We start from the raw sequence: 11,846 nt of genomic DNA, 5'->3' as shown, positions 1-11,846 counted from the left end.
AGAGCTGTCACTTGAGCTGAATTCTGCAGCTGCTTGCACCTAGTGATGGTTTTGTGCATCTCTAATATTTAGGACAGACCTGCATTTTGTGGATTTGCACCAATTCTGCTCGAAATAACACACTAGTATCTTCGAACACAGCCCAGAATATAGCGTTATAACTCACACCTGTGTGCACTCAAAGCCTGTGGAAACTATTATTCCTATACATTATGCCAGGTCATATGGGACCAATGTCCTCAGGTGCCCTGTGAGCCACAGAAGGAAGGGGGAGGGAGTGGGGGGAGAAGAAATCCAGCTGATTGTGTGCCTAGTGGCTACTATTCCTTGACATCTGTCAAGTTGTCTACTGGGCAAAAGAGTTGAATCCTATAAGCTGAGCTAATTCCTACATTTCTCTAACACTTTTCTCATTGCTGTCTTGTCACCCTAATTCCTCTCCAGTGTCAGAATTTATGATTACATGTATTAGTGATGGAACTATTTTGGATGACATGGTCATCTTGGAAAGCAAAAGGTACATTTTCTATTTGTGGAGTCTTACTAATTCTAGAAGTAGCTGAGGATAAGTTGGAGACTTCACATGCTTAATGGGTTGCAGGCAAGCTAAGAAATAATGGATAAAGGGTCAGATAGAGATTTAGTAGAAATTGGGGTCATTTCCCCATGCTCTCCTGCCAATCACCTATATCTTACTTAAAAAGGCCAATGTTATTGTTCATGTCTTTTCTTTTTGTAGCTAATACAAATGATGCTATCCAATCATGCTCCATGTGTTGTGAGCTGCAAGGATGACAGCTCTGTTTAGTGCTAAGCCAAGATCAGCAAGTATATTTGGTTTTCCTAATGAATTTTAAATAGAAGGGCCAATGATAAAAGGCTAGTGCTCCAGCAAACAGTAAGCACCGTTTTAGAACAGATATATAAAGAGGCCAATTTAATGTGCGTTTTCCTCACGTTTAAACAATTTGGAATGAATCAAGCCCTCAGAGCAGCACATGTTCCCCAGGGAGCTGGCAGCCTCCCTTCACCACACACGTTCCTGAGGGTAAGAGCTCAACCCTATCTGCAGCTTTCTGGGGTGGCCTCATTTTGGAATGTCGGTAGCCAAGACCACTAATCACCAGCTGCACAGGCTTCCCTGTCTGTGCCCAACGGCAGCAGGGCCCTGTCTCTGGCCAAGCCAGACACTACGAAACTACAGCGAGCAAGAACCTCCGTGTAGTATCAGGAATTGCTGCAGCAGATGAGGTAGACTTGAACTGCGGTCTCCAGCTCAACCACAGAGTGAGCACTAAATCCTGTTCAAAATAGGCTCCAGCAGTGCCTTCACCAAGCAAGGAGCCACACTGGGTCAGGAAGCAGCAGCGTATTGCACAAGAGGAGACAGACACAGCCTATGACCTATTCATGCTGCTTGCACAAGTGTGTGCACATGCTCCCAGAGCTGTGTGCTGACCATGTGGAAACCCAGCAAAACACCATTCCTGGTTGTTCTGGCAGTATGTGCAAGCAAAAGTTCAAATGGTTTGGTCCAAAGAAGCTATTGTGTTACTGTGTATATTATGAATTAATGAGAGAAAATATTCCCCTTTTAGTCTCTGCTGAGTTAAACTATGGCATTGATTGCAGTGAAATCACTCACTAATCTAGTGGCTGTGAATATGCCACAATGGCTTTTCCTGCCCATTTAAATTGCATTTCAGGGGGAAATGCATAGAGTGAATGTACCAGTAGGGCTCCTAGTATTCCCAGCTCACCATCTCCTTCTGTAAACACCTCAGTACACCCTTGCACATCCTGCCTGTGGGATCATCTGCCCTTTCTGAAAGTCAGGTTTCCCTATCTATTGGCACGTCCCAGTAACAGATTAATGCCATAAAGGCCTAATTCCAGTCTGATTGCTCTCCACCTGCCTTCGTGCACCCATGATGTCAGTTTTTGTAGTTCCCCACTCCCCTTTCATGCCTGAAAGTGCTGTGCAACACTTCTGCTCACCAATAGGTGCCTCCAATACCTCCCAGTAGGTGCTGTGGGATGACTGGCCAGTACAAACTTTGCTGCGGGAGGTTCTTCAGAAGCTCGCTGTAGAAACTGAGTTCAAAGCATAGGAGGAGTCCAAGTTCTTGCACTCTGGACTGACAAAGGATGGAGCAAAATGGTGTGATGAGAATGTGATTTGTCCCTACCCTTCTGGCCACATTAATGATAAAGGTGATGGGGTGTAAGCCTGAATGTAGCGACTCTGCTCTATGTGTTCTATAAAACAGACTTTACGACCTTAGACAAATAACTCAGGGTCAGATTTGCAGTTAATGTTGCCGTGCTAACAGGGCTTAGCAAATAAAAACAAGATGAAGTAAACATCAAGGTACTTTTAAAGTTATCTTGGTCCCTCTGCCTTTGCCTCTCTTCTCTGTCTACAGACTAAGCATTTCTCAGGCTCACAGACATCCTTACACTAATGAAGGGGCCCATACAAACGAGGTAAGCAAGGGAACACAGTCTTCTGACCACAGTTGCTCTAAAAACACAAATTTGTGATCTCCAATTACCCACGAGTGAAGTCATTGCTGGTTGTAGCAGCCATCAGTGGTGGAAGGCTGTTGGTAGGAAGAGGCCAGCACCCTGTGAAGGGCGTGGTGAAGATGTTGATGAATAGAGCCAATGTGGTGAAGGTGGCTGAGGATACCTGGGGAAACTGGCAGCACTGGCAGTGTGGTCAGCAGGGAATTCTAGGAAAAACTGTGAGCAAGGCAGGGGGAGAACAGAGGCCTTGTGCATGATAGGCTTGAGGCTTCTAAAGGTGCTCCAGTTAAGAGAGGTCAGCCTGTGTTTGCAGAATGAGATGATGCTTGCTGGGAGGCAGGAGCACATGCAACAGGACCCGTGAATCCTGGTGAAGGCAAGGGCAGCACCTGGGCTGCTAGAAACTGAAAACCTCAACAGAAAAAGGCCTGGCTGCTGGGGAGGAAGAGGCTGCATGCAAGACAACAATTTATGCTCAGACTCTGGTAAGAGGGCAGAGACGTCTCTCTGACAGGGGACCGAATGGGGTTTCTGGAGGCTCCCATCTCTCTGCAAAACCATTCCTCCCCTCGTAGCCCTGCAGTTCTCATGCCCATTCCACTCCCTCTCCTCTGCTCTTCCTTCACGATCCCTGCAGGCACAAACCCCCCCTCCCCCAAACCGAGGCACCCCTCTTCCCCGGGGCTGCAGGTCCGGTGCTCCCCGGGCCGAGCTCCTCCTCCCCGGGGGCGGCCCCGGCGGCAGGTGGCAGCTCGGGAGCAGGAAGCTGCCACTGCTGGTCGTACCAGACGCCCTCGTGTGCCACCGCCGGGGCTCGCTGTCTGCACTGCCGCCGTCGGGGGTAGTCTCCTCAGCGACCCCCGAGGACAGCTTTTGGCTTATTTTCTCTCCTTTTCCCTAATTTTTTTCTCCCCTCGAACTCCTCTCCACTTGTATTTGGAAGGATACCGACGGGTTCTGCGGCGGCTCTCGCACTTGGGGCTCTGTTCGGCAGCCGGCCAGCCCCGGAATAACCTCCCCTCCCGTCCCGCCGCTTCCAGGCTGGCTCTGGCCGCGATGAGCGCCGCAGCCCAGGCTCCGGAGCCCGACCCGCAGGAGGCGGGAGGCGGGCATGGCCCCGGCCCAGCCCCGGAGGGCAGCCCGCAGGAGGAGTTGGACTTCTCCATCCTCTTCGACTACGACTACCTGAAGCCGATCGAAGGTTGGTGAGGAGCCGCCGCAGCAGGAGCCGGGGCCGCGCCCGACGGGACGGCGGGGCCACCGCTGCAGGACCGGGCGCTGCCAGCGCCCTCCGGCAGCCCCTCGGAGGGCGGAAGAGCCAGGGGATGCTGCCGGGCCTCTCGCTGGGTCTGCTGCCGGGCCTGTGCCCCGCTGTGCCTGCCCGCGCCCGTCCCGGCTGTGGATTCCTAGCCGTGCGTGCTGTTGACGGGCTGTGCTGAGGGCTGCGCTTCCCGGGTTTGCGCTGCTGAGGTGGCCAGCAGGGCTTGCGAACCGGCAGTGTCACTGGTGGCAACTGGTTTGGTCCCCCTCTGGTGATGAACCATCTGACCTTGCTGTTGTCTACACAGTTGTGCACAGGGCTATTAGAGTGCAGCTCTGAAAAGCGAGGCAGAAGGGCTCAAGTCGGTTGGTCTCCTTGTGGCCATCATCATGATGGTAGAAGGTGTTCTGGAAACTCAAAAAGGCAGCTTGAGCACTAGGTCTAGGAGTCCCAAGGAGTTAGTTATCTGAGAAGAGCCTGACCATCCTGCTTGGATGGCAAGGAGCTGGCAAAAGTCAGTTTCCAGTCTGGCTCCAAGCACCATAAGCTAAAGTTAACAGTGATAGTTCTGCTTTTCTGAGTTTATGCAAGTCTGTGATACGCAAAGCACTGTGGCAAGTGTTCCTTGACTTTCTCAATGGTAATTCAAGCAATTGGCTATATTAAACCCCAGTGCTTCCTATTCCATACAATATGGATTTGTATAAATCAGGCAAAGCCAAAAGAGGCAGGACCTAGAGGAAAGAATTGCTGGGATGTTGTTTCTAAGATACACGTGTTTTGGTTCTGCACAGCTGAGAGGTGGCATTTCTTTAGGGCATTTGAAGAATGAGATGATGTGTTCCTAGGGGACAGTGCAGAAGGGGACCCATTAGGCCTGAATCATGGTATAGCAAAGCAGAGAATTGTTACTGAGTTTTGTTCTTTGTTTACTTGTTTAAACATACAGATGTTTAAACCAGCAACAAAGATGAGCGAGGATGGTTCATGTCATCAACTGCACAAAGCTAAATTTTCATTCAAGGTTTGATGTAGTTAAAATAAAGCCATGATGGGGAGAGGTCAGCGATTTTAATGAAAATATATTAAATCTCAGTGAAAGCTTCAGATGTTGGGTGTTTTTCACATCTTTATAGTAGAGAGTACTGCTGTGAAGCCTCAAGTGGGAAGTTCCACTGAATATAGTAGTATGTAGGTGGGAGGCAGAAAGTTTAAATCTTCAGACCACATAAATGCAGAGCAGTGTATGCTTGTAGTAGAAGTAACTTCCTTCTTGAGCCTGCTTTCTCTGCATTTGAATGACTGGAAACCATAATTAGTAGTAATTTTTGTTTGTTCCAAAGATGGAAATAATTATCATTAAAAACCAAAACAAAACGGAAAAAAAACCCAAACCAAGAAAGATCACAACCATATATACTAGCATTGTAATCTGGAGAACATTCTCTTTTGCTTTGAAAAGGCACCAGCTAGAGTCTGTAAGCAATCCTGTATACATCCGTGACCTTTAATGTACAAAAGATTAAAGCATGTTTACAGGCAAACAGAAAATGTTCAAATTTTGAGAAAGGGCTTTAATCCACATGTCGTGGTAAAGGATGCTTGGTGTCATGTGCAGTTCTGGCCTCATCTGAACTGCAGTTGGGAAAACAAGTCCTTTTCAGTGGAGGTTTGAGAATGGAACCAAGACCATAGGAGTGCTTGTGAATCCCAGCACTTCAGTCTGGTTCCTGCATTCAAAGCTTGTTTGAAAGAGGCTCTGGTTTCCTCAGTGTCTGGCCTGCTCCACCCACTGTTCATGACAAGTCCTGTAATAACAAATCTCTGTAAACATGCTAAAAGTGACTTTTAATTTTTTTTTTTTTTTTAGGGGAAAAAATGTAAACTTGGGACTCTCAAATGGATCAGGATAAAAGTTTATTTCTGATGAACAGTTTGTTTGAAAGCTTGGGTTTTGACAACATCCATCTAAGCATGTGTTTTAAAAGTAGGATCTATATCACAACTTGTTGCCATGGAAATGCCAGAAATATCCTTTCTGAAAGCAGCTGGCATTCAGTAGTGCTTGTATGTGCCTGAGATAACAGTAATACGGATTGCTGTAAAAGTAACAGAGAAAATGAGGGTAAATAAAAATCTTGTGGTCAGCGTTAGATACGCCTTTCTAAGACAGCAATTTCTAAAAGCAGGGGTGCTGTACAAAGTGCTGTTTTCCATATGCCTTTTGCTTTACCCTTCCTTGCCAGGCTTTAACAAGCTACCCTCTTCTCCTCGTTTGCAAATCAGAAACATCTGCTGTCAGCAGGCTGAACTCAAAAGTGGGCACAGGTGAACAGGCCTTTGGAAGATTTGGGCAAAGGGCATATCCAATTGAAATTGTGATTTCACCTGGGCATTGAAGATGTTTTCTATCTCCTTTTAAATCCTTAGATGCACTTCTTTGAGAGGTACATGTGGAGGTATTGCCAGTGGCATCCCAAGTTTTAGGTTATTTCAAACTTGAAAGGTGTTGAATATCCTCCTTTCTCAGTGGAGAAGATTGACAGAAAGTCAGGGATCATTTAACTAATTCCTACAAATAGGACTCTCTGATGAGTAAGTTCTGATGACTGCTTAGTGTATTATTCCATAATACTTGCTTTTGGCCACTGTAAGAGAGAAAAATACCGAAAGGCCAGACAACAGTAGTGCACTTCTTGTACTTTTGTCCTTTGCTCACTGAGTGATGAGGTTAAGCTTTCTGAGAGCTGATCCTCTGAGGAGTGTTTTGAAACTTAAAATGTGAACAACCCCCATCTTTAAATATGACTCTGGTCAAAAATCCTGCCCTAAGACAAGAGGCAAGAATACAAATTTGAAAGAGCATTTTCTCCTAGGCTCAAGCCTTTTGTAGCTCAGTGGAGTTTGACGTTGCACCTGGTGACACCTGTCTGCAAGGTCTGTGTATGTATAATATAGAGAGGGGAAGCAGGGAGCATTATAAATCTTGATATTCCTTTAAATGCTTGCTTGTGTGTAGATGGGCTCCCAGGGACATTGCCACGTCTTGTAGGTGTCAAGCCCTGTATAATTTGCCTTGTTCCTTCTTTTTCTCCTCAACACAAAGCTATTAAAAGAAAATCTGCTAGCAGCTCAGCGCTAGCGGCTGGCCCAGTAACAGAGCCAGCAGTGTTGGGTGGCAGCCCTGCAGTGAGCAGACAAACATGCACATGTAACAGAGAAGACCAGATTTCACTCAGGAAGTCAACTTTCACTTTGAGCTTCCCAGCAGCTCGTGTAGATAACAGATGACTCGACTGTTCAAAAATGCAAAAACATTCTGGATTGGCCCTGTCAAATGACAAAAAGCAAATTTAATTAAAAAAAATTGCACTCTTTTACTTATGCAAATAAGGAACTGCATTGAAATCCCAGGAGCTGCACTGCAGCAAACGGATATGAGGTCAAATCTGACCTTCTCCCCCTGCCCTCCCCTTGGCTCCCTTGTCCCGCAGGCAGCTATCTTTAGCTTTTCCTAGATGATGATTTGTATAAGCAGTTGCTGGGTGATCTGTTATTCCCTAATTTCATGCTAATTGGCAAGGTCACATTTGGCTGACTGAATGGCTTTGAAGTTACTGCCTTGTTTGAAAACCAGCAGAGGGTGGGCCCTCGCAGAGCCATGTGTGCACACACTGGTGTGCATCCTGTCCAGCTTGGGAAATCCCTGGAGCCCAGCAGGACCGGGTGGGGGTTTTCTTTCCTGCCTTTCAGAGGTGTGTGAAAAGGTATTTGTTAAATCAAGGGTTAAGTCCTTTGAAACTTAAATCCCTTGATCTTTTTCACCTGTTTTTTAACTCCTCTAGCAAATGGGTTCTAATGGCAGTCTTAATGATCCTCAACTGGAGAGGCTGCCTGGCCACCAGATAGTCGGTTGAGCTGCCTGCCGGAGAGCCCTGCTTTTATTCCCTGTGGTGAGAAGAGATGATTCTGTGAAGTGGTAAGGGGGTAAAGGCTTTGGAAAAAGTGAGGAATAAGAGCTGTCGGTTTGAGGAGGCTCCCTAGGGGTTTGGTTGGGTTCCTAGGGTACTTGCAGCAGGACTTCACTATTCATGGGACTTGGGTGACACAGGGGAGTAGTCTCTTTGCTGACAGTAAAGCTGACTGAGGAGGTGCCAGTGTGGTCTGGGTGGGAAGCTTGCTTTCTTATAACCCCCTTTAAAACAAGGAGGATCTTTTGGTACTGAGTCAGAGGATGATTCAGCAGCGAAACCTGAGGCTAGAAAATGCCTGAATGGAGGTGGGGAAGCACTGTAGCTGTAGAGTCAGAAGGGTGTCAGAGGAGCTGTGCCGAAGCTGCTGTGCTGTTTGCTGAGATGTACATTAGAAAAGCAGTGGCCAGTCCTTTGCAGGAGTATTTCAGTCTGTATTCTGGGATGTAATATGCAGGGACAAATGAACCCTTGAAGGTGGCATAACAGCGAGTGCAAAGCTGAGCATCTGCACAGAGGTTTCAAAGCTGCTTCAATTATGGAAAAACACCTTTCTTAGGTTGCTCTGTCACATTATTATTCCTTTGTAAGGGGGTGCAATGGTCTCTCACCTGATTGGGGAGCCCAACTGGTGGGTGGGGAGGCTGCCCCTTGTAATGTCTAGTGTGGCAGTGGGCCAACAGTGTGAGATTCACTGTCCTCAGCTCCTGCCATCCTAACCAAGCTCAGCTTGGCAGCAGAAGTATGGTTATTGCTTGGGCTATCTGCCTGGAGCCATTCCTGTGCCTGGGCTGCTCCACATTCCTGCTGGTCTCTGCAAATGCAGGGGGAAAGCAGCCAAGCTGCTGGGCAGCAACCTCTCCTGGTCCCCTCTCAAAGGCAGGAGCTTGATGTTGTTTACAAAACCTAACTCTGTGGTGCTGGCCTGGGTAAGCTAGGATGTTGGCTCAGGTCTGCCCCTTCCTCAAGTGGATTCCAAACCCCAGCCAAGCTGGCTGGGAGCGGGGTAGGCAGTCTTCTCCTACTGAAGTAAAAAGCAGAATTTCTCCTGATCTTGATAGAAGAACCATTTCCCTCTGGAGAGCAGCACTTGCTGCTTCACCCAACCACCCCTTTTCCCTCCCCTGGTGAGGTCAGAGCCTAGCATTGTGGCATCACTGTCACTGCCATGGTGACAGACCATGACGTCACAGGCGTGGGCAGTAGCACCCGGGACAGTGATTTCATTGTACCTCTGAAGTTATGCAGGGCTGGGACTCGGTCAAGAGAGCTCCCCAAGCCCCAGGTCCTGACGAAGCTGTGCCGATGAGTCAGGGACAGCAGCCTCTTCCCTGCTCCAGACACAACCTCAGTCTCTGGGCATCTCTGCCCAGCATGGTCCCCTGGGAACTCTTCAAATGAGCCAAGGTTTTCTTGTCTGCAATCTTGCCCACATTCCAGTGCCTCTGCTTGCTTTATTGATCATTTGCCATGTGGGGGGAAACTAAATATTTTTGCTGCACAGAAGGCTGTGGGTGTTGTCTGCTTGGCAAAGAGCTCCTGCTTTGCTGGGTGAGCAATCCCAGTCTGCGTGGCCAGTAAAGCACTGGAGGAGTGCTCTGCCAGGGTGCTGCATGAAGGCAGGGGCATGCTACAGCTTGTTGTCATGCATAAACATTGTCATTAATATTTGGAACATGAATCCTCTTGAGAGTGAGTGCTGAGGATCAAAGTGCTCATATAAACACAGTATTTCAGGGAAAAGAAAGAAAAAGCAGGTTACCCAAAGCCTAGTTTTTAATGGGCAGAAAGTGTGGGTGGGGGGTGTATTATTCAGAAGACTTTAAAAGTTGCATGTGCATATACAAATATTTGTTTGCTTTTTCTCATACCCTTCCACATGAATCTACACACAGTAGCTTTGCTACTCAGCTTGTGTTGGGAGGAGTTGCAACTCCTTACCTGCTGTTGGTGTATCTGGCACAGATAAGGTGGTTTAACACATGTGGTGGGGGCAGCTTTCACTGGAGGTGTGTTGAGTGGGGAGCTGAAATGATTGCCTCTTCCTTGTTATGAAGCTCTTTGGCCTGGGGAGCTTTCTGCAGTTGCTGGTCACTGTGAGCCCTGGCTCAAGTCCTGGCATCAAGCCCCACTCTGTTTGGTGCTGACTTTGCTTCCTTGCATCAATTTAAATGGGAGTGATTCTTTCAAAAGTGGTGGGAGTGATGTTTTGTGTGCCTGTGGAGGGGTGTGTTGCTCTGTTGAGTCCAAAGGCATGATGAGTCTTATTCAAAGTGAAATGTAGCATCAATATTTAGGCTTGATGCGTCAGAGTTTGAGTGATGAATCTTGGAAATGCCAAAGCTCTGATATCAGAGATCAGTGGTGCTAAAAATATGTTCAGCTCAAAATTCAGTTGCTCATTGCTGTTTTTTGCTGTCCCCCAAACAGCTGTGTGCTGGGATTAAAAGCCAGAAGGAACCTTAAGAAGTTTGCAAGCTGTGCTCTCCCGGTGGTATCCCATCCTGTCACATAGACTTTCTGTGTGTTGGTTTGTTTGGTTGCCTGTCAGGGTTTCCCACTAAACACCAAGGCTCAGCAGTTCTTGTGGAGTATTCTTTTTGTGGAGTTGCCTCCAGGTTGTGCAAAGCATTGAGTACAAAAAGCATTAGTCAAAAACCAGTTGGGGATTTCGCTTTCATGCTTGGAAGCATTTAATACTGAAAATGAACAGAACTCCCCTGAAATTAAATCACAAACTCTCTGTGTGTAGGAGTTTCACTACAAACTTCTGTTACTTTTGCAGAAAGCAGAGTCAGCTCTTACCTGGCTTTATGTACAGGGTTATTTGCTCGTGGGAAATGCTGCCTCCTCTAGTGTAGGAGTTAAAGAAAATGCTGGAACAGTTATTTAAATATTTAAATGAAAACCTCTTTGCCTATGACATGTACTGATCTCTGCCCAGGAGTGAACAGATAGTGGGAAATAATCTCAAACTGTGGAGCTGGTTTGGGTATTTCCTGCTGGATGCATAAAAATCTTTAAAAATGTACAAATTCTGGTAGTATTTTGCACGCTTTTGTGTAATGATGGATATTATTGAAGTCCCAGGCTGCGGAAGCTACAGGAGCTGATATAACTCGAGGAGTCTGTGCTGGGGATACCTGGCATGACTCTGCTCTTGCACACTTTTGCCATTAAGCACCCAATGCAGGGCTGGGATGAGGTCAGAACTGGGCTCAGCGATTCTGATCGGAATTCTGTATTGCTTAGAAGCATCCTGATACTCTGCAACCCGAGGAGGGTTTGCAAACCTGAGAATCTCTGAAAATTGAGGATTTTTTGTACCAAGAGAGAAGGCTGCACTGAGCACTTAGCTTTTATTATGTATTTTAAAATACCTTTCTGGCCAAAATGGTCCTTGAGCTGAAACTGGAATAAGTGATTGCCTGTAGCCATGGGGCTGGATGCTTTCTAGCTGTCTCTTTTTTTTTTTTTTTTTTTGTTCTAGTGTATATTTGTGAATGTGTTTTCTGATCATCTGGTGCTTTCTAGTGTGAAATCTCTCACCATAACTTGTTGACATAATAGGGACCCAAACAAATCATCACACAGAACATTTTAATTTAAGAGTTTGGGCACAGCTTTGGTTTCATGAAGCCTTTTCTGCCTGGACTTTGCTATGTAAGGAAGATTTTTCTCCACCAAAAGCTGCTGCTCAACCATTTGTTTTCATGTTGACCTATTTGGAAGTGGTTTTGTGACATGATGGTCTGGTACCAACTTCTAAGTGACGGAAGATTGACCAAAGTTAGAAAACTCCAATAGGCACTAAGGGTTATATTTGGCAGAAGGAGTAGGAAGGCCAGCTTTGAAATGGGCAGAGAGGCTGATGTGGCACTGACCCTTCCCAGTGATCCAGCTCAGGGCTCAGGTAATGGGAGCCCAGCTGGGTGGTGTGGAGGTGTTTGCAGTGCTTCTGTCCATGCTGCTCTGCGCACTTGAGCTTCCCTGGCTGTTAATCCAGTACTTTTCACAAGCATTAACTGTAGTTAAAAAGAATTAAACAAATATTTACCTAATATCAGATCAGAACCAGTTTATAA

The 11,846-nt window shown here is 46.8% G+C and overlaps 1 protein-coding gene across 1 annotated transcript in view; it reads left to right on the top strand.

Moving 5' to 3' along the window:
- The first annotated feature begins 3,585 nt into the window (after nt 1-3,585).
- Nucleotides 3,586-11,846, top strand: part of NFATC2 (nuclear factor of activated T cells 2) — a 57,190-nt gene continuing 48,929 nt past the window's right edge. The window contains exon 1 of the mRNA XM_054391724.1: nt 3,586-3,730. Coding sequence (XP_054247699.1) covers nt 3,586-3,730 — 145 coding nt within the window. The remainder of the gene's footprint in view (nt 3,731-11,846) is intronic.

The sequence above is a fragment of the Indicator indicator genome, chromosome 24 (assembly GCF_027791375.1).
Source record: "Indicator indicator isolate 239-I01 chromosome 24, UM_Iind_1.1, whole genome shotgun sequence".
Classification (NCBI taxonomy): domain Eukaryota; kingdom Metazoa; phylum Chordata; class Aves; order Piciformes; family Indicatoridae; genus Indicator; species Indicator indicator.
This window is presented reverse-complemented; position numbering and strand designations above follow the sequence as displayed.